General features: G+C 43.8%; 1 protein-coding gene across 1 annotated transcript in view; it reads right to left on the bottom strand.

Annotated features, from left to right (window-relative positions):
* Window positions 1-6,873: 6,873 nt before the first annotated feature.
* GREM2 (gremlin 2, DAN family BMP antagonist) overlaps window positions 6,874-23,297 on the bottom strand; it is a 104,649-nt gene continuing 88,225 nt past the window's right edge. Inside the window, exon 2 of the mRNA XM_054576715.1 lies at window positions 6,874-7,381. Coding sequence (XP_054432690.1) covers window positions 6,874-7,380 — 507 coding nt within the window. The 5' untranslated portion in view covers window position 7,381. The remainder of the gene's footprint in view (window positions 7,382-23,297) is intronic.

Below are 23,297 nucleotides of genomic sequence, written 5' to 3'. Positions count from 1 at the left end.
TCCTTTGGTTCCTGCGGATTTTGCATACTTTCAAAAAATAAACCAACATAGATATATTTGATAATTAACCTTTTGGAATGTATCTCATTGCAAATATCGGAGGACGCCTGTCTGATCGATTATGTTGCGTTAAGGAGACGACAATATGCTTTGGGTGGTTTAGGATGCTCGCACGTTACTGTGGTAACTCCATCAGGTATCCTCGCCAAGGATGGTCAGGAAAGTTCTCCTGCCAGACCACTATGGGGGTTTGTAAGGATGGGAGGCCGACCCCGCCTGTCTGTTACAGGAATGAAAAAAAAAAAAAAAAAAAAAGCCAGGGTGGTCTGTAGGCCGCTGGACACATTTTCTCCCATGGTGGTCTGATTGCCACAGTAACATTGGGCCTTTTATTTTACATTGGCCTATTTCGATAATCCTTACGCAAAACCCTCTTTCACCTCAATTTTCGAGTCATTTCATACTGCCCTCATTGCCTTTATGTAAATGTTTCTAATTTATGGCTATAATTTTATCATATACTGTAAAGTTTTCCAGAAATTAACAACAATTTCTATCCCATGCAGCGGATCTCAGGACCAACCCACACCTTACAGGCTAATCCACAATGAAATTTTCATGTTGATTTTAAGCTTTTGGAGTCCGGAGCTGGCAATACATTTAAGCCATTCTATAGTAAGCAATATTATAATAGGATTCAATTAATCTAAGTTAGGGCCCACAATACTTACTTCATATCCATAAATTTTACTTTGTGAATGCTAAGCCGTTAACATGTCAGCATATCACTAAATTAGGGAGCTCATTTTTTCAAGCAAAGAGTGAGAATCAAGAATTTTAATATTTAGCTAACAAAATTCCAGAACACATCCAGAAATAGGCCCTGTCAACAGAGCACCTTCTAGCACATGGGAAAACAGACATGTGATACCTATGGTAACATGAGTTGTATACTCTTTGGCTCCTCAACTAAAACAAAGATTTAAAAATATACATAGACCACCACAAAAACAAAAACAGAAAGCAAAAAACCTACAGATGTAAGTATTTGGATAACTCTCAAACCTTTTTCTTAAACTTTCAAACATAAAATTTTAAGTTTCCAGCCTTGATTAGCGACCCAATTTATCATTTGGTATCCCAGTACCCCGTCCCCAAACATTAGCAACCGCACCCTTTATCAAAGCTATGGTCTTGTTAGATGCAGGAGGTCCTTACAGTGAAGTTTAAAAAAAAATTTAATCCTCATCTGAGGATGTTTTTTTTTCATCAATTTTTAAAGAAAGAGGAAGGGAGAAAGAGAGGGAGAGAGAGGAGAGAAAGAAATGCTGATGTGAGAGAGAAACATCCATTGGTTGCCTCTCCTAGGCTTCCCAACAGAGGATTGAACCCACAACCTATGTACGAGCCCTGACCGGGATTCAAACCTGCAACTTTTGATGCATGGGAGGATGCCCCAACCAACTGAGCCACACTGGCCAGGGCCTTGCAGCAGAATTTTAAGGGTGGAGGTCATAGATAGGAAGACGTCGCAGGTGCCTCGTTTGCTAAACGCAGTCTCCCTTCAGGAATTAAAGTCCGGGGGTGGGGCTTGGGCCATTGGTATCTCATCAGGAAGAAATGGCACTGCTCAAAGAGCAGAGAGATGGCAGGGTTAGAAGCTCCATGTAGTTCAAGAGGAGGTCAGTAAAAATGAAGGACCATAAAGCCCTGTTTTCTGTATCAGATAGTGGGCAGACGCTGGCTGAGAAACGTCACTCATTTCTTCTATTGTCTTTGAGCAGTCTCTAAGTTAGTCTGTCTTCTATTCTCCCATTCCCTGTGTCTTTTAGAAACCTCATCTATGTTCATGGGTTTAGTCATGATCTTTTTGTGTCTCAGTCAGTTTCTCCAGGTCAACTTCAAACTCAAATTCCAGTCTTTTTTCTTCAATCTTGACAGTTTTATTTAGATGACCTCATTTGCCCTGCAGGCACATCTGTGAAAACCCACATCCTCACCTCCTCGTGCCAGATCCTCACTTGTCTTGGTCTCCCCTGCTCTTTCACTGACACACTCCTCTTTGTCACCAGATTCTGCAGCTATTTCACATATTTGCCTCTCCCTTTCCGATCTAATCCTTCTACATTGTCTGGCCCTAATATTGCATTTAAATTCTTACCAGAGCCATTGAGCTGGTTTGTCTGGATGTGGATTCTGTTCCCTCCAATCACCTTGCACATTGTGTCTGGAATAATCCTAGGTTGAATTCGTCAGCATGCTTTTATTTCTTCTAATCAAATGGACCTTTCTTTGCCTCTTTCACTTTGATCCCTATTCCTCACTCCCTCCTCCAGCCTCCCAGCTCCACTTCCCTCCGCCCCTAACACACATGCTAAGGTGAAAATGATGGTGCTCCACCCAGATACCGTCTTCAGAGCTGAGGCGCCCCTCCCCCATCACTGAGCCAGTGAGAAAATTAGCTGCTGATGGCTCACAGCTGGGTCCCTGGCGAAGCGTTGCCCCCGCAAGTAGAGGAAAATGCCTGTCCCCTCCCGAGGACTTCCTGGAGCCAGTGGCTAGATGATGTGGGATATGAAAGCCTATCCTCCTTGCTCTGGTTTGGGACAACTCTAATGTGCCGTCCCAGGGATCAGATGCCTCAGTCGCAACCTGTTTGCTCTTCCATCATGCAATCGGCCCTCTTTCCCTGACTTCCCACAGGTCTGTGTGCTCGGATCACTCCCCCACCCATCTCCTGCGCACAAGTCTGTCTCAGAGTGTGGGGAGCCAGCCTGAGGTAGGCAGCCCCGCGAGTGGTCCAAGGAAGCGTTCCCTAAAAAAGGATTCGGAGACAGGGCACGCACTGCGCCTCTCCGGTTGCCATGACGACCTCTGGCTCGCTGCCGCGGTGCCTCGCTCCTGTTTTCCCGGGGATAAACGGAGATAGGATGCTGGTGGGGAGCTCCCGGCTGGTGCTAAAGAGCCACGAGGGGTAGTTATGAGGAGTTTGGAACTGAGTCCTAACTCCCAAGTGGCATGGATTTGTTGAAGAGATTTTTTACCAAAGAGCCCAGGGTGACTGATCATCAGTTCCATCAGCATGTGAAAGCTACAGGATCTCTGGCAGCATTTAATCACGCCCCGGTCCCCTGCCGTCTGGCAGACTCCGCTGCAGAAGGAGTGCCGTTTCAGAAAAGCCCCAGCAAGTCTTCTGGGCCAAGGTTAGGGCCCTAATCAGGAAGGAGTGAAACTCCTAAAACCGGGATCATAATACCTGGGTAGAGGCAGGGGAGAGTCTCAATCTTCCCTATGGCCCTTAACCTAAGGGACCTGTTACGAGAGCCCCACCCCTCCTCGGCAAGGTGGAGAAAAGGCGGCAAACCTGGCAGGGATCGCAGGACGTAAGGGATGAGGTGACAGTGGCTTTGTTAGTTTCTCTTGTTTTCCAGAGTGAGCAGTAGAAAAGCCAGCAACCCAAAAATGCCAGTGGATAGGAACAAGAACAAGAACTGCACGGATTCCCACATTTCCCTTTTGGGAAAGGACCTCCAACACCCCCCTGCTTCAGAAGAAGCGGGAAGGGTAGGAGGTAGAAAAGGATTCAGAAGTTAACCTGATGATCTACAAGTTTTAATGACATTATTTATGATTTGGTCTTATCGGTTATCTCCCACGCAGCTATTAATTACCAGTACTCATAGGGACATCATCAAATGAGCTTGCTAGGAATACGTATGTTCTAAGTGCACTCAATAGCAAAAAACTCATGTTCATTGACTTTATAACTTAAAAATCAATCTTCCATCTTAAGAAATTACTGAATTGGCATATCTTAGGCTCACTTAAGTGCAATATTGGCTCCCCTTTAATAAACTAAGGTGAATTATTCATTATTACTAAGTTCAATTAAATTCCTTTTCAATCCAAACAGTAAATCAGCCATATGCAGTTTCATTCAAGTTTTCATTTTTTATTGGTAGTTGAGTTTCTTGAGTGGCAGATAAGTCGATTCGTAGAAAAAAACTGAGACACCGTGAAACCAGGAAGTATTTAAATTAAGAAATGCCGGAACTCGTGAAAAGTTGAATGTGAAAATGTACAAAACTCGGGGCACGTTCTGGCTTGTGGGAGAGACAAGGGCGGTGTGCTGGCTGCTGGCAGGAAGGCGAGGTGTACAGCAGGCTCCTATTGGCAGCAGTTTCTACAGGCTTTCTCATTCAGTACTCCTTACTCAGAGAACACAGTGAGAATAGGTTAAGAATTCTGTCTTCAGCTGTTGGGATCGGTAAGAATCTTGAAAACTCCCCAGGACCGGGGTTGAGAGCCATCCCCACCACCTCTGCTCTTTCTTTGGATGCCTGGTTTTGATTCTCTTAGGAGATGCCAGACCCCCAAATGCAACTGATCACGTGACGTAGGCTAGGGGTTCAACTCACCAAGGCAGGACAGAAGCCCCTGTAATGCACAGGGTTCCTGCACGGCTCGCTGGGTCAAGTTCAAATTTCACTTTCATGGCACATCACACCAGGATCACATATAATCCTAGAGTAGCTTTATTTGTTCTATAATTTAATAGTACACCTATAAAATAATTACATTATACTTAGAGCTTTTCTTCATTTATAAACACACAAAAAACAATTAAATACAATTTGAGCCATTATAAGGTAAACTTACATACAAGAACCCCCAGAAGGAGCTTCCCACTGCAGCATATCATATTGCCTCTGTTGCTCTACCCATGATTGGGTTCAAGGAGTGAGCTCGTGTTTGTATTCTGTAAGTTCATAGCTTCATCCTTCCCCTATCTGCTTGGGTTCTGTGTTCATACAATGACAGGGGCTGGCTTTGCAGTTGGCCCGAGACGCCTCTCCATTGGCCTCCATCACGATCACGTGGACCTCCTTCCCTCACAGCTTTTCCGCTGCATGTTCTGCCTGAGTCTGACTTGAGGTTTTCCACTAAATGCAAATTTCCTGACTTAGGGCTGTCTGCGCCCATTTCTGAACCCAAGGCCCCCTTTACAGCTGCACGCTCTCTGCTCAGGTCTCGTGGCCTTACAGATGCGGCAGGCACGAAACGGGCAGAGCAAGGGTTGTAAAGGGATTCCCCGACACGCCACAGCCCACCCGCATGCTTGCTCTCTGAGTGGGTGTCTCTAGATCCTCCATCCCTGTGTCATGTCAGGAAGCCCCCGTCCCCCGAGAAGCTTGCAGAGGATTCCTCACATACCCGGAAATCCGGCCTGCCTGAGCCCCCTGGGCAGAGCACTTAAGACTGAGCGCTCGGGAGCTCTCAGTGAAAACTTGGATTCTGAGTGTGCTCGTTCCCAGCAATCGGATTGAAATCTCATTCACATTCATCAGATGCCATAAACATCACTCCCAGCGAACCTTTCAGTGGGGCAATTTAGCAAAGTAAGAATAATTTTGCAGGAAATTAAATTATGTCAACTTCCTTATATCAAGAGACCACAACATGAAAACCTCAACAATTCATTATAAAAATGAAAGCTGACCTAATGTTGCCCATCTCTCTCTTTTTTTTTAAAGTCTATTCTTTGAAAAGGAAGCTAGTTGCTTTCTGTAGGACAGTTCAACTAGATTTCCATTTGATATATTGTGTCCTTTATTTCTTCCTAAATACCACAAAGTGACCAGACTCCTTATCTTTTTAAATATTTCTCTTTTAATAGGAAATCGTTTCTGCTTAGTGCCATGGCAGTGAAATACTGTAACTTCTCATGCCATATATGCACATTAAATATTATAGGGGCTTTTGAGTTTCAGGTTAAGATCTTCCCAATGGATCCCCTTCCCTATACCCATCCATTCCAGCCCAGTTCCTACATTGTGCTGCGATGCCGTACGACCTTCAGTGAAATGCTATTCAATGTGAAACCACAGCTCCTTCCATCCCCTCTCTTCCTAATCTAAGAATAGGTGCCTGTCAGCGGACTGTTGCCAGGCGTTATTTCTGAGTCAAACACCTTCTGGGCAGGTCACCCTCTGCTCTGGTCCTTACTCAGAACGCTGCTGCAAAGCCAGAGTCAACACCTGTGAACAATACAAGGATAGGTCTATAATACTTTTGAACAGCTCTTTACAATATAGGTCAATTATAAAACCAGCGTTAATATGGAGACCTTTGTGTGTAATAATATTCTAATTGCAGCGATAATAGCATGCACACCAGAGTTCATCTTGAGTCCGTAGAAGGGGGAGAGGGGAGTGAGGGAGGTGGCGGCGGCTGGGGGTGGGGAGAGCGTGGCCTGCTGCGTGAGCAAGGTCCTCAGGGAGGCCCGTTTTGCCACCCAAGGGGCTCAAGGCGTCTTCTTGGTATCAGGTTAAGAGAACCTCCCGTCCACGGGCCGCTTCTGTACCGCCCTTCTCCAGATCCGCAGCTCAGCAGCAAGAAGGCAGCCCTCGAATCACTAAGGAACGCTCCCAGGCAGGGGGACGGGACGGGGACCAGAAGCCGAGGTTTGAGGGGCTGCTCCGAAGACTGGCGCATCCTTCGCTTCGGGGAGGCAGTGGGCAGCTGGAGTGTAGGGCAGGGCCAGGGGGACGCTCCCCTTTCCACACGGTGGAAACATCCGTGCCTCTCTGACTGCCGGGTGCTGGTCATCTTTCCAGCATCTTCCTTCGGGCCTGAGGGACAGCCTGGTTTCGGAGGCGCACGGGAGGCCCAGCGTCGGTCAGGAACACACCAGAAAAGCTCCACTTGCGGCCCGCGCTTAGGACAAGGACACCATCAGCCCCAAGAAACGTGCTTGCTGCTGAGGGGGTCCACCAGGCAGCGTGAGTGAGTTCTGAGGACAGGGACAAAGGCGGCGGCGGCGCGACCCAGCGGACAGGTGCGCGGTGCGGGGCTGCGTGCGGCCCGGGGCGCTCAGTGCTTGTCTGAGTCGCTCAGGTTCACGGACATGCACCGGCACTGCTTCACCTTCTGGATTTTTTTGAGTCGGAAGGGAGGGTCCAGCCCAGGGCACTCGAGCTCCACGAGGACCGAGGTGACACGCTGGGGCTTGCAGAAGGCGCAGGACTGGAAGGACTCCTCCTCTTTCCTCACGTGGCGCGGGATGTAGAAGGAGTTGCACTGGCCGTAGCAGAAGCGGTTGAGGACCGTGCGGCTGCGGCAGCCTTCCTCGCTCACCGTCTGCCGCAGCGGCTGCGTCTTGCACCAGTCACTCTTAAGGTACTTGCGCTCCGTGACCACCAGGGCCTCCTGGCTGGAGGCCAGCACCTCCTTGATTTGGTGCTGCCATCGCTCCGAGTTGTTGCTGCTGCCGTCCTTGTAGGGCGAGGGGATGGCTCCCGCCGGCCGGTTCTTCCTGGCGTCCACCGCCTTTACCAGCGCGGCCACCAGGAACAAGGACAGGGAAAGCTTCCAGAGCATCCTGCAATGAGAAGGAGAGTTAGAGGGGTTGGTCGGGACAGCTGAGAGCGTGCGGCATCGTTTCCCTTTTTTAGTTTTTTTTAATACTCACCAGAAGATATGTTTATTGATTTTAGAGTGAGAGGAAGAGAGGGAGAGAGACAGAGAGACAGAGAAGTATTAATTGGGTGCTTCCCATACGCGCCCCGCCGCGGATCGAACAGCAACGTAGGCATGTGCCCTGACCGGGAATGGAACCCGCAACCCTTTGGTGTAACTGCTCCAACCAACCGAGCCGCCCGGCCAGGGCGCACGTTTTCCTTGTAATGTTTTATGGTTTTATTAGGAGCTGCTGCAGGCAGGTGGGGTGAGGCGGGGTGGGGGGGGGGGCAGCTGGCGGCGAGAAGTGGTTAGTAGTATGCCCACCCCAGCGGGAAGAGATCCTAAACACCGCCCCGAAGGCAAGGGTGTGGACAAAAGAGCACTACACTCAGCAAACACACCCTCCTTGGACAGCTACGCGGATTGCAAAGCAACGTCCGGCAGAATCAGCTCAAGCCACTTTGCCCAAGCACCAGCGACAGTGCCTACCCAACGTGCGCTGCGTTTCAGCGGGTTGTTCCAAGTGCTCTCTGCACGGCTATCTCATCATGAGCAAAGCAGCCTTAAGTTGAAGGGGACATTGCTTTTTATCCCCATTTTACAGTGAAGGAAAGGGAGACCCATGGACGTTTAGGAATTTGCCCAGGGTCGTACAATCACTAAGGAATGGGCCAGGCTTTAGAGCCTTGCATCTGCTTCCAAGCTGTCAGGATTAACTACTAGACCCGGATATACTCAAGAAAATTAATTTAAAAAATCAAGGGAAAGGTGAACATGGTTCGCAGGTGTCTAAAAATGAGTGTAAAAGTCACAAATGGACATAAATGAGGGAAATTAGTTTCTGCACGTTGTGGCTCTGTTAACAAATAATAAATAATATTTACTGTCTGCAAAAAGATGTTTAACTGATTCAGATGAATCATGCATTAGATTCTTACAGTGGAAACCGCTTCCCGGTTGTGAATTAAGAAATGCCCATGGCTGTATGACAACTGACTCAGGCCCACGCAATGCGGACCCACGTGCACGGGTTCTTCTCCGGTGCACGTATTTGGGGACAATGACACAAGTCCAGCACATACTTGGTGGTGGGAACTAGAGCAAAACTATTCCTACTCAAAACCATGTCTTGTAGGAAGCAAACCAGTCTGACTGACAGATGGACTTCAAAGTTTAATTAACAGTTTTCATGGCTGTATTTTCATTAATACCCTCAAGGGACAGCAGTGTCCTCAATAGAGATGATTCTTATCTCCGTTTACAAGGGGGTCTCTTACGTTCACCCTTGGATCATCATCACCATCGTATTTACATTTATTCATTCCCTGTCTGTGTATTTTACCTCTCAAAGAACTGCATGGGACTCTAACATGTACACCCAGAATGTCATGTAAATATATATTATATATGGAAAGCATTATTTCATTATACAATGTAGATCAATTTTATATATATATATATATATATATATATATGGCACAAGCATATATAATGCCTTATTTTAATATTAAATATATTAACCTTCTTGCATTATTACAGATGTCTTAAATATATGCACGCTAATGACAATATGTATTGGTCCTCAAAATACATCAGACATTTCCCTTTCAGGTAAAAACATAATTATCAGTGTTCTATGACATAAGTATTATTTCCTTTATTTTATGGATGAGGAAACTGAGGGATTGAGATGCTACATAACTTTCTAAGATCACACAGCTGGTAAATTTGAGTGCATGCATCTTAGCTCCAGGTAAGTATAGTTAGTTGCCTCTGCGTTAAAAATATTTGTCTTAAACATCTAAGCTAGATAGATAGCTTGATAGATAGAAGATCCAAAGGTATAAACTTCCAGTTATACGATAAGTAAGTTCTGGGGATGTATGTAATGTGCAGTATAAAAACATCTAAGCTAAAATATTTTTCTGTGTCACTGTTATTAGTCTAAGACACAGGAGGCTTTTGCCTGTCACCAGCAGATCATTCCTTCATCAAGTATTTGTCGATAATGACTCTAGAGCAAGCACTGTGATAAGCCTTGTGGATTCCAGTCCCTCCTTCAGAGACACAAAGTTCTTCCAGGGTCAGAGGAACCCTTCCGGGATCTGCCCTCGCCCTCTCTCGCCAGCCTCCTCACCCAGTCCGCCTCCTCGCTCACACCGAGTGTGCTCAGCGCTCTTCTGCTCTAAAGACTTGTGTGGCTTCTCCCGCAGAAGTGTACACCACCCCCTCCCACTGCGTATGGCCTCCTCCTACAGAGTCTTCAAGTCTTTGCTTAATTATCGCCTCCTGGTGAGGCTGGAGTGGGTCACTTCACCACAACCCTGCCATTCACTGTCTCCTTCCCTGCTTTTTCAAAAAATTTTTGTATTTAATGATTTGTTTTTGGTATTGTCTGGCTTCCCCTACATACTGGAATGTAAGACCCAAGAGAGAAAACTGCCTGCTTTATTCATGGCTGGAGCCTCCTCATTTAGAACAGCCCTCAGTACGTAGTAGGAAGTCAGTAAACAGGAGCTGAATGAAATATGAATGCCACACGTTCACAGCCTTCACCAAGCTTTTGCTGAAGGAGACAGAGGAAGGCACACAATGGCAGTGTGACAGCTACACAGTGACAGTGGCTTCGGCTATTCTGGTGGTGACCCTGAGACCAGTAACGTGTGCATCACCTGGGATGTTTTAGGAAGCAGGTTCCTGCGCTCCACCCTGAAACATTCTGAATCAGTAGAGCTGGGGCGGAATTCGAGACTTATAATTTAAAGAAATGCTTCAGGTGATTTCCATGGGTATCTAGGGGATAAAGAGGAAACAGAGAAAGAGCATCAGTTCTTCCTGGAGAGGGAGAGAAGACGCCTAGGAAGCATCTCTTAAAGTCCAAATAGGATTCCATTAGGTAAATAGAGGTGACTTGGGCAAGGGAAGCCGAACTGAGAGCAGTAGAGGGAGGAAAAAAAGGGGGGAAGATTTTCTTTTTTAGAAACATTTTGTCCAGCACAATTATTGAAATTTTAAGGCTGAGTTTTTAAAGGGCTGGTCTCATGCCTCCTTAGTTCCACACATGAAGTGTCACAGAAAAAATGGCCACACTTCCAGCAGGCTCATGGCAAGCATCGGCTATTGGACCTGCTTGGTTTACATAGCTTATTATATTCACAGAATGATTTGTGATCTCAATAGCCTCTTAAAAAGAAAGTATGTTGGTTCCATTTTAGTAATTTCCGAGATTATTAACGTTCTGAGTAAACACAACCAAAAAATTTGCAAGTCCCCGCCAGGAAAGATTTACAGAGTCAGCCTGTTCCTCAACGCTTAGTTCCAGTAACAGCCTCACATGCGTCTTTGATAGGTTCAAAAATGCATGCTTTCACTCAACAGTCCCTAGGTGTTGTCAGGGAGAACAGAGCTAAAACATGCTCAGATTGATCTGGGGCAAAAACTCTTGGAGTCAACAGTACTAGATGTGGTGATTAGCAACATGCATTCTCTGAACGCTTTAAAACAATTTCAGAACATCTGGCGATCACCCTTAGAGATCATGCCTTGTAAGAACTTAGGAAGAAAAGCAAACTTCCCATTTTCGGGACCTGGAAAGAGTCTAATGGAAGTTGGATGAGTGGGACTAAGGGAGGCTTACCCTCCTTCCTTCCCTACCTCCTGTTTCTTTTCTCTTCCACACACAGCCACAGTAAGGTTGCCAAGGATCAGGCATCTCAGCGTCAGGGCGGGTGTGTAGGCAAGAGGTATTTCGCTGCAATGATAGCTATGGCGTATCCTCTTCAAGTGCACTACAGCTATTGAGCCCTTAGTTGTGCGAGCTTCACCTAAGGAGACAGTGCGCATGCCTCTTCCATCCACCCATCACCCACACACACTCAGTGGCCCCACCAGGAACTGCCCAGAGTCCTGCCAAGCTCTGAATCACATCGATACTCAGAGAATCGGCTGGCATACAATGCATCTCTCATGGATGCTTTCACAACGGCCAGTAACGAGAGCAAATAGGTGCTTCACTTTACCCTCCTATCTTGCGCTTGGGTTGTATCAGAAGAAACGTGTAAATAAGTCCTGCTGGTTTTATTAAACATCTTTAAGGCCTGACGATGTTGTGACTTTGTGAGGGTTGCCAGGGCTGTGAGAGCTGATGGGCTAAGCAGACGAGGTTGGTCAGCGTGGGTTGCGCATGGAGAGACCTAGCGGAAGCACTTTGCCCTGAACTGAACGCCCTGGGGCCTGGCCTTGGTAGGTCCTGGAACAAGGGCTGTGCAGACCACAGAAGTCTGGTATTTAGGCAGCCATAGAATAACTGTTCCCTTCTAGCCTTTCTTAATAGGGCCAAAGGATTCTGTAACAGGGGCTAATTTCTAAGAAAGGATGCGGCGGTGCTGAACCATCCTGGCCAGAAGGTCTATGTAGACGAGCAAAAGCCAGGGGCGCAGCCAAGCCGATGAACTGGCTCCAGAGTGACCTTGTTGAGTCATAGAGGTCAGAGCGAGGCAGTAACGGGGCTGTACAGAGAGGTGATTGGGGCGGGGCTCACCCGCGCTCTGTGATCGGAGAATTCCAGGGCACCCTTGGTGAAGGGAAGCATCCTGCGCTGACTTTCGGCAGGCATGCCCGGGGTAAACTTGTTCCCATAGCCCAAGTGAAAACAACTCAAATCAAGTACAAAACCCCAAACAAAACCCCCAATAGTGTTAGAATTCAGAGACTTTTTTTTTTTTTTTTTTAATTTTACTACCAAAGCCTCAACAACCAGAGGTACTTCATTGATGACTGGGATTCTTGGGCCGGGAGGGTAGCAAGTTAGCTCCCCATCTCTGTGTGAATGTTTCTCAGCCCCTGGATTATCCTCTTAGCCTAAGGTTGCTTGTCTGCTGAAGCCACTAACCTTTGGCAACGGTAATCTGTGGCGAACAATGACCTACAGGCCAAAACCCGCCCTTCGTCTGTTTGTGTTGATACCGTTGTATTGAACATAGCCACGCCCATTCATTTGCATGTTGTCTATGGATACACAGTGAGTAGTGGCGACAGAGACCGTATTGCACACCAAGTGAAAAATACTTACTCTCTGGCCTTTTACAGAAAAACTTTGCCAAATCCTGCTCCCAACTTTTCCTATCCAATCCAGTCATTTTCCAGTCCAATCCCTTTAGCTTTGAGCAATTTTGCTAGAAAAGTAGCTTAGAATCTTAAAATCTCCAACTATGAAACATTTCAAACAAACATTTCAAACATCTCCAGCTATGAAACGTTTCAAACATAGGCAAGACGGAACATATAATAGACCCTATGTAGCCACCGCCAAGATGAAAACAATGTTAGTATTTCCCGTCTTCATTTTGCAATCTCCTTCTGTTTAGAAAAAAATAACACAGTACAGGCAAGGCTAAGGTTTCACTCTTCCATCATTCCCCTACCCTTGCAGGGAGGACCAGCATCCTGAAGTTAGTAAATGTCATTCCTGTGGATGCTTGTCCACACTTACAGCTTATGTTTTGTATGTGAGGATGCGTGTGTGCATCTTTGACCTCCAGATAAACAGCACCATAGTCTTCTTTTGCTGGTTTTAAATTCAGTAATAGGTGTTTGAGATTTTACACATGTGGATATTGTTAGAAGGAGTGTATTCATCTCCACTGCTGAATATTAAAGCACAGTTTATGCATTCACCTTGCTGAGAGATGGTTGATGGCTTCTACATTTTCTCTATTGGCAACGGCGCCACCCTGAACATTTTTTACGTTTATGCCCCTCTGTTAGGATTTTTCTAGAGGAGGCACCGAAAAGTAAAATGCTGAGTCATAGGGTATGTTCAACGTGAGCTCAACTAAGTTTCGCCAAGTTACTTTCCAAGTGCTTATACCAGCATCCCCTCCTCTGGGTAGCGGGTGAGTGCCTGCTCGCTGCACATACTTGCTCACGTGTGGTGTTACCATGTTTTCTTTTTTGCCTATGTGAAAAATTGTAAATAATATCTTCTTATTATTTTAATTTATATCTTTCTGATTACAAGGGAGTTGATCACCAGGCTCAAATACAGTAGTTGTATGCTGAGAAGAAATGACTATAACTTATTCGAAGTTAGAGAAATTAAAATATTAGGAAAGGGAAAATAACAAGTACTAACTATAAATCTTCTGAACTGTCAGAAGAATAGGAAGTAGCTTGCAACTTCAAAGCAAGATAATCAGGGCATTCCACGTGACTCAGAAGTTTGAAATGCAAAGAGATTCATTTACTTTTCCAAGGGACTTTGCCGGAATGGAACATTGACTATCATTTTGTTCCAGAAGTTTATTTTCATCTGGAAAAATTATATTTCTTAAAAAAGGTTTTCAACCAAAAAGTGATGCTATCATTACTAACTGACTTCTGGATAGCAAGTGTATCATTTGGGAATTTGTAATCAGAGTTCTTAATCTTTGAAGAAATTGTTGGGATAAACTCAGTCAGGGAAATGTAACATTGAAGCAAAATGGCAGCAAAGCATTAAGTTAAATAAGAAAATCAGGGATGTAAGATAGTGGCAAGGTAGGTAGAAGCTACACTAACCTCCTCTGGGGACCAAACTGTAATTACAACTAAATTATAGAAAAATTATCCTGAATAACCAACTGAACACTAGCTGGAGAGAAGCCTTATAACTGAGGACTTAAGGAAGAGACCACATCACCACAATGAGACTGTTGGGAAGTATGGAGGTGCGAGGAGGCTGGCTGGCTCCCACGGGTGGCAGCTGAAGTTCCAGAGAGATATTTCAGTGGCCGGGGGGTGCTGCTCAGCCTAGAGCACCAGAACTGGGCAAAGAACTCAAGGCTGTGAAATGCAGCCTCCTTTCTGTCCACCAGGGAGAGACAGGTAGAGACGCAGAGAGACTCTTAAAGGACCAACACACAAAATTTCGTTTGCAGCCACTTACCCTGGGTTCCGGCTGAGGGAGGGCAGAGCAGACTAGAGATGCGAGAGGAGAGTCTGGGGTGTGTGGCTCTGGGGAGAGAGCTGAAGGGTCAGCCACCAGGATCCCTGTGCTCAGTCATCTCCTTTACCGGAGGAGCCACCTTACTCTCGGCAGAGCACTCCCCTGCACGCAGCGTCAGCCTGGGGGCAAGCCGTAGCCCCATCCACAGGAGTATTGCTTGTGGCAATATTTTATCTGCTATATCTCCTCAGGCAAGGGAAACAAAAGAAAAAATAAACAAATGGGACTACCTCAAATGAAAAGGCTTTTGCAAAACAAAGGAAACCCTCAAGAGAATAGACAACCCATTGAATGGGAGAACATATTCACCAATGCGTCTGAAAAGGGTTTAATATCCAAAACTTACAAAGAACTTATAAAACTCAATGCCAAAAAACACAAACAAGCCAATGAAAAAATGGGCAAAGGACCTGAACAGACCCTTCTCCAAAGAGGACATACATGGTCAACATGAAAAAATGCTCAAGATCACTAATCATCAGAGAAATAAAAGTTAAAACCACAATCAACTATCACCTCGCAACTGTCAGAATGGCCACCATCAATAAATCAACAAAAACAAGCGTTGGCCAGGATGTGGAGAAAGGGAAACCTTTTGGCACTGTTGGTGGGAACGCAGACTGGTGCAGCCACTGTGGAAAGCAGTGTGGAGACACCTCAGAAAATTAAAAATGGAACTGCCTTTTGACCCAGTGAGTGCACCTCTGGGTATTTATCCAAAGAAACCCAAAACACTCATTTGAAAGAAGGTGAGCACCCTTATCTTCATTGCAGTGTCATTTACAATCACCAAGATAGGGAAGCAGCCCAAGTGTCCCTCCGTAGCTGAGTGAATAAAACAACTACGGGACATTCACACAATGGAATACCACTCGACCGCAAAAAAGGAAATTTCACCCTTCGCAACAGCACGGATGGACCTAGAGAACAGGATGCTTAGTGAAATAAGCCAGCCAGAAAAAGACAAATACCATGCCTTTTTGCGCATATGTAGAATTTAATGAACAAACTGAACTAACAAACAAAACGGAGGCAGACTCATAGATAGAGAGCAGGCTGGCAGCCCTGGCGGGGCGGGGGTTGGGGGCGGAGGGGCTGGGCAAAAAGGAAAAAGGACTCATGGACCACAGTGTGGGGACTGCAGGGGAAGGGAGGCGTACAAGGGGGATAAATGGTAATGGAAAAAACACTATTTTTTTTAAAAAGAAAATGGATGGAAAAGCTCTTTGAAATCTGTAAGATTACACGCAAGCAGTTGCTTTTCTCTAGAGCAGGGCCACTTAGGAGTAGGAGTGAGAACAGGAGTTCTGGGCCCACAACTGGCCATCGCATGACCTCCTGTGACTCGTTCCCCGGCTCCGCCGGGTTCCCCCTGTGAACGGAGGTGAACGGCACTTGCCAGGCTCATTGCATGTTGCTGTTATAAGGAATGTAGCTCTGAGATGAAGTCAGAGTCTACAGCGAGAGGACCGCGAGTTTTATTTGAAAGGAAGGAAGAAATTATGAATGGCCCATTAAGGGTTTTATAGCCGGTGATGTTGTCTGCAGTCGTTAGGCAGAGCCCTTTGTTTTGCTTTCAAACAAAGATTTTAGGCTGTTGCTTAAGGGATCCCTCCTGCGCAGTCCCCTTCGTCTTCCTCTCCAGGGTCAGCCTCGCGTGTTCAGGGAGAGCGATGCTAAAACAGCAGGCCTGCACTTCGCTGACTGCAGGGTATAGGTTTTCTCACTGTGTATACATAAAAATTAGAGAGGCTTGTCTACAATGCTTTGAGCAAAATCAAAAACATCCTGCCCACACGCTCCATTTTCCTGTTCCTTCTCTACTTCGGGCCGCTTGGTTTTACTTGAATGATACGCGTAGGAATGGGGACAGAGCGCCAGCAATACCTGACAAGACTGTGTACCCCCTTTTTCCTTCCTCTGCAATTTAGGACAGAAGTATTTTTTCCTTTTTCTCTTTACTCTTTCCATTTCTTTTCCTGGTTTTTCTTTTTCTGGCATCCTCGGAAAGACTGGTGTTCCCCCAGGATTTTTCCATAACCTTGTTTTTGCATTCCTCACATTCCGACTAAGAATTTTATTTGTGCCTATGACTTCAACCACCAGCTCTCTGCTCTTGACTCCAAGACCCTGAACTTTGCTGCCTACTAAACATTTCCTGGATGTCCTGTTGGCGCTCCAAATTCAATATGTTCCAAAGCTTATCTAATTTTCTCGCCCACCTACTGTTCTGACAGTTTCCATCCCAACAAACAGCACAGGGTTTATCTTTTCACCCAAATTAGACAGCTGAGAGTGAAGGCAAACCCTGTTCATTTCCTACCTAAGAGCCAAAGGCCTCATTATCCCTTGCTAAAGAAGCATAATTTTTCCTTCTTTTTTTATGGCTGAGTAGTATTCCATCATATAAATGTGCAACATATAGATGATACATTATAGAATTGTACACCTGAAACCCATATAATATTATTTAATCAATGTCACCCAGTAAATACAATAAAAAAATTTTTTTAAATCTAAGAAACTTTTAAAAAGAAGCACAATTTTATTCAGGTATTGGAGTCCAGTTTCTTCACAGTGCCTTCTACATACCATGGAGTAAAAGATGGTTGTACAAGTCAATTGGTTACGTCCACCCTCCTTGCAAGTGATTGATCTAGGTATGGGCAAGCGTGCACTGTGACCACTAAGATATAAGGAGCAGCCTCCTAAGAAAGAGACATGTCAGGGGAAATTATTGTTCTGGTTTTTGGTTGTAGTTATGCAAGGTAGGCTATGGCCATCTCCAGGAGGGTATAAGCATAAGATGAAAGTCAAATCTTTACAGTATAGATCACAAAATAGAAAGCAACTGAAAGCTTGATTATGTTAAGACACTGAATTCACTGTATACTAAAGAAATATGTTCATAGACATACAATGTAATGAAAATGCGTTTTTTAACAGCAAGGAATGTCTCAATTGAAAAAAAAATGTTTAGACTTACTAATGTGAAAAATCACATGGTGATTATCATAAAAATTATTTTGGGTGCTCTATCTGCTGATCATTTAATTAGATCCTCCTTTAATTTAGATTTAAAGCAAATTCTTGAAAAGAATCTAACTTGGAATGGGATTTGTTGATTAGTCATTTTCTTTTCAGTGAGAACACCAATATTTAGAATTGTCCTTTTGTTTGGTGCCCTAGAGCCCTTGTCATACCCGAGACAATGCACCCCGTAAGAGGAGACTGGATGGGGGATGGATGGGAGCATCCCTTTTCTTGTCAAGAGGAAGGAGGAAAACTGAAAGGTGAGGACAAGAGCCTTCCTAGCCTATGGTAGACACTTTTGCAGGCGGATCTCTCAGAAGAAAAGGAACAAGTGGAAGCTGAGGATTTGAATATTGGTTCCTCTAAAACTACCCTTGAAGATTTAATCCTTGGAAAGCTTTTCTGTAATTAATAGCACTGTACACATGCCAGTTTGAATGGTATTTACCAAGAACACTTGCTAGAGTACTTGCGGTGAGAGATGAAAAAGAACATATTTCTTTAGTATATATTATATATGTACATAACATATATATACACATGTATTTGTGTACAAATATACAAAAAGTATATATTTGTATACAAAAATATACAGTTGAAAATTCCTGCTGAATCTTGTCACTTCCTGTCAACAAGTAGTGTTCACTCATGGAATCATAAACAACAACCCAAATCTCCATGTACGAGGCATCTCTGTAAGAAAGGTAAATAATTGAAATTTACCTTTTTCTAGTTAATAATTATTTACTAAATTTGTGACATATTTATAGTATTTTGATCAAATACTATTCTTCACTCTAACGAACAATCAATCCACAGGAAAAATTTAAATACTAGAGTAGAACATGAAGACTTTCAAATATAAAACTATTACATTAGGAAAAATTCTGTGGGAAAAATTATAGTGAAATATAAATTGAAGGTAAAAACCTAATTTTTTATTTAAAGAATTATTTCTATATGTTTTTCAAAACGTGTAACAAGCAGCATAAAATTTTAGATATTGATATTATGGTATTTAGATTACTCTCATGACATTAAAGAGTATTGAAACCATTTCATTTCAAAGCATCACCATTGCAATATTCTTTAAATGACATCCATGACAAATTTCAGATGTCAATTAAAAAGTTTGCAAGAAGTTATGGAGATGTAAAACTAAAAATGTTTAGAGAATAGCACACTAAAATATTGAAGTATACTGTTATATTATTTCTAAGCATGTTATATTACTTTGTAAAGGATATTGGGCAAGGAGAATAATTCATCCTTGAATTCTTTTATACATAAAAATTTTATGACCACAAGAAAATGTTATCAAGAAATAACAGGCGTTCTTCCTTTCCTATTCACACACTCATGTCTCTCAGATTCTGCAGACTTTCTCTCCTGACAGTGTTTCAAAACACTCTGTTGGCTAATGGCTCCGTAGAAATCTGCAAAGTTCCACATTAAGTAATTTAACTGAAACAAGAAGTCTGGTTCAGTTGGTGTTAAGTCTTATGCACTCTGATTTTTTTTTGAGTTAGCTGCTATAGACAACTGATGCTGAATTCAGACAAATTAGAGGGCAAATTCCAGTTTCTTCACACACACACACAAAAGTCCAGAGACAACCAAGAGACTTAGAACATACCAATCAATGTAGAGTCATGGAAAAAAGTAAAAAAGTGTCGAATACCATTATAAAAAATGAATACCAATACCAAAAAAGTCTCCATTTATGAGCCTATACTAGACATCACTTTTACTAATAATGGATGTAAGCATGAACTGATTCATTCATTCAGTCTACGTGTTCTGTGCACTTTCCTGAGGCTTTAAACGCAAAGGTGCATAAATCATTGACTTCATTCTAGGAATGAGATACATTAACAAAAAGTGATCTTAATCTTGGAAGCAGGAGACTGGTTAATCATGTGCGTAACCCATGAAAGAAAGGACGTGGGTCCAACGAAGGGCCAATAGTCTAGAAGGGAACATCTGAGATATTTGGGCTTTAACATGTTGAAGTGATCAAATGGACAAGGATGTGGAGGGGGGGAAATCTTGTATCCGCTGGGGATGAGCCTAGGCTGGCATTCCCTCTGACAGAGAATATTTGAGGAAGAACAGTCGGGGCAGGAGAGTCTCTAAGGCACAAGAAAAGAAAGGTGTCTCACAGAAGGTCAACCTCAGATGGTGGATCTGAAGTGACTTCCGATATAAGGGGGAAATAAGATCACTTGGGAGGAAAGTTAAGGGGAGAAGGGGGCAGAGGGTGGAACCCTGAGGACACAAGCTTTTCAAGGCAGTAAGGAAAGGAAATCTACAAAGGTGTTTGAAGAAGGGCACAAATAGCCAAGAATAGCCACAAGAAATCAGGTGAAGTCAAGACTGAAATGTGTTCACCGGATTAATGGAGAACACCTCGGCCGGAAGACTTTCAGAGTCATGCTGGGGATGCGAACAAGATTACTTGGAGGAAGAAGTGAAGATGCTGTGCGATCAATCATGTTAATGATGCTCTTATATTTTGCTGATAAACATAACTCAGCAAGCTTTCCGAATGTGTAAGGATTCACTCTGAGTAAGAGAAATGGAGTAACTAGAAAAGATAAAAATTACTTTGGGTACCACAACATCAGTAACCCAAGCAATGCTCCCTCTTGAAAAGCTAAACATGAGGCAAGTGGCAAGTGGATGCCTGCGTTTGAAGTTCCCTATACTTTTTTCCTGAGATTTCCCTTGGTTTTCAAATAGTTCATCTGCCAAAACACGAACTTACAAGTCCTCTACAATGGGGAACTCCAAGTGGAGGCCGAGTCTGCTTTGACCATCACCATATTCCTGAGACTTGTCTCAGATCCCTGCGCATAGTAGGTGACTAATAAATATTTATTGAATAAATTAATGAATACTTAATATTTTAAAGATGTTGCAGATGTTGTATTTGCTAGTATTTAAATAGCCAGAATACAACTGGTATTTGAGAAGGGAAAAGCCTGGGAGGTTAAAAATCATCCCTTTGCCTTTTATTTGGGAAATAGAGCAAATTTAAGTGTACCATTCATGCAGCAAATATTTACTGAGCACACATGTGCTCATGATACGTTTGGTGTCCATTCTGCTTTTTATAACTCTGTTTAGATCTTTCCTTGCATCAGCCTAATTATAAATAATGTAAATAAAAAGGACTTCTACTGAACTTTTGAAGTATCTGTAGGGAATGTTTCTTGTTAACATCAAACAGAACTGGTTATACCTTAAGTCAAGCTTATCGAATATTTTCTAATATATTGTTTCCAAACACAAGCATGGCACATTTTTTCCATAGAGCAAGTTCTATGAACAATATCTATTATTTGTATTCAAAACAAATTCAATACAGGACTCTTGTTCTTTAATAAGTAATCCTCAAACTTCCGTATAAACAAGACACACCTGGAAATGTGGTAAAACCGCAGATCGCAGGACTACAATGCTGCAGGAATTCTGATTTTGAGATTTGGGCAAAAACCTGAGAGATGGCATTTTTTTTTTAAATAAGAGCTTCATATTCTGAAACACACAGCCTAAATTATTTGTGTAAAACAGAATCATTTGGTTCTGGTCCACTGCCAAGGGCCAGCCGCATTAATTATATCCTCATGAACAAGGGCCGGAGACTGGACTCTTCTTTCTGGGAGCCATTTCCCCATGTTTAGCGTAGAGGCTTTCTTGAGCTGCATGTGACAGGAAGGTGTGCGGGAGCTGATTGGCCAGGACTTGTAATGTGTGTTTCCAGTTAGGATGCCCTTCTTCTCAGACCCGTTGCTACGGCTTCCGCAGCTCCCAGGAGAGCAATGTTGGGGGGGAGCGGGGGGAGGGAAGCTTTGCCTAGGCCCAGGGGCCAGCGCTTGAGCCACAGGCCAGGCCCGCTGTGTTCCGAGGTAGGTGGGTGGGCACCTGCGGAGACGCAGAGGCCCACCCAGGAGCCAGACCACCTGAGCCTCAGGGCCTACCTGCTCCTCTCTCCTTCCCCTTCAGGGAGGGGTTTGGGTCTCCTTCGGGCAATACGGGTTGGGCAGGAGCTTACAAAGTTAAAGACGATCCATAGAAGGTATCAATTATGTTGAAAGGAGCCAAGATAGGAATTCTGTATGTTTACTTGGAAGAAAATCATCGATGTTTGGCAAAAGCACTCAGTGGTAGCGGTAGGGTGTTGAGGGTTGCCGTCAAATATTTGAAAGGCTGTCGTGTGGAAGTCACAGGTAAGCTCCTCCTAGGCTGCTCCAGAGCAGGCTAGGGCCTCTGAGCAGGCAGGCAGGGAGAGGTGCACTTACTCAGTATATATTTACTACAAAGTGAATGGTAGCTAGAATACATGAATCCATAGACAGCACCGACCGCGGGCTGCCGGAGGCTGGACCGGGAGGGAGAAACAGGGAACTATTTCCTGCATAAGGGGTTTTCTTTTGGGGTAAAAATCTAGTTTTAGAACTAGACTGAGCTGGTGGTTGCACACTCTGTGAAATACGCCCTTTGACACAGATAGTTTTATGTTAGGTGAGTTTTGTGTCAATTTAAAAAAAACTAGCAGAGAAATTAACATAAAACTATTATAAACAAATTCAGTTTATGGTTAAGATCTAAAACAAGAAAAATCAAATATTCTCAAAAACAAAAAAGGGGTGTGTGGATTGATTCATAGCACACTAAGTCCTTTTCAGAAGAGAAAAATACAGAAATGAAGGTTCTGTGATTATCCCTCAAGGACGTTTTTAAAGAGACATCATCTTGTGTGGGAAGTGGCACTATGTTTGATCCAAGGTAACTTGCTTTTCTTTTAAAAACTTAACCTTATTATCTTTAAAATGATCATTTAACTTTGTTTAAAAATTCTGCTTGCTATTTGTCAAAAATTTGGAGACTCAGAAAGCATTAAAGAGAAGTGGAAATGATTTTCAATGACTATATAGTCTTCTAACACATACGTGTGTTCAAGAGACTTAAACATTCCTCTATCTAGGTTGTGCCTAATTGTCAACTTTGTAAGTAATACTGACATGAACACGTGCATGTTAATTGTGAAGTATAATATTAAAATAGAACTCTAGAAGTAACACTACTTTGTCACTAAGAGGCCTTTGGGTTTGGGTGTTTGTTTTGGAAGTCAAGGGCCTTTGGTCCAAGGAAAGACGGATGAGGTTCGCACAGCAGCCGTGAGGAGAATGGCCGAGGAAACAGACAGTTCGCTGTGTAAGACTGTTTCCATTGTAATTTGTGTTCGCTCTGGCGAATGATTTTTAAATACAATGGCCTTTTTTGAAGACCCAGTTACAGGTGCAGTGCCCGGAAATAGTGAGGGGCAAAGACTAGTTAGTGAAGGTTCTTGACATAAACACAGGAGAACAATTTTAGGGAAGAATAAAGGAAATTCGTGACTAGAGCATCAGTATGAAACATTTATGTGTGCTTAACATTTAGAAATAAAGAGAAGTTTTGATATCAGATGGAACAATAGGCATATATTGATATAAACTATAAAAGTGATTTTTCTAAATAACTTACTAACAAGCTAGAGGAGTAATTCTGGGGGTTATGATTGAAATTTTCTCTTATTTTTCTACTATTCAGTCCCTTTTCCTCTATTCACAATTAATTGCTGATTAATTTTGATTAGAGATTCTTAAAATATGGTTCCCTGACCAGCAGCATCAGTATCCCCTGGGAATTTATTAGAAATGCAAATGTTTGCCCCCCACCTCCCATCCCCAGAAACTCTGGAGAGTTTCTGAAGATCCACACTCCAGATGAGTCTGGTTCTTTGGTACATGAGCGTTCTGTTACAGAACTT

This window comes from Pteronotus mesoamericanus, unplaced genomic scaffold (assembly GCF_021234165.1).
Source record: "Pteronotus mesoamericanus isolate MK-2021 breed Mesoamerican mustached bat unplaced genomic scaffold, CSHL_Meso_final contig_347, whole genome shotgun sequence".
Taxonomy (NCBI): domain Eukaryota; kingdom Metazoa; phylum Chordata; class Mammalia; order Chiroptera; family Mormoopidae; genus Pteronotus; species Pteronotus mesoamericanus.
The sequence above is the reverse complement of the archived record's forward strand: the minus strand, read 5'-3'. Positions and strand labels throughout refer to the sequence as shown.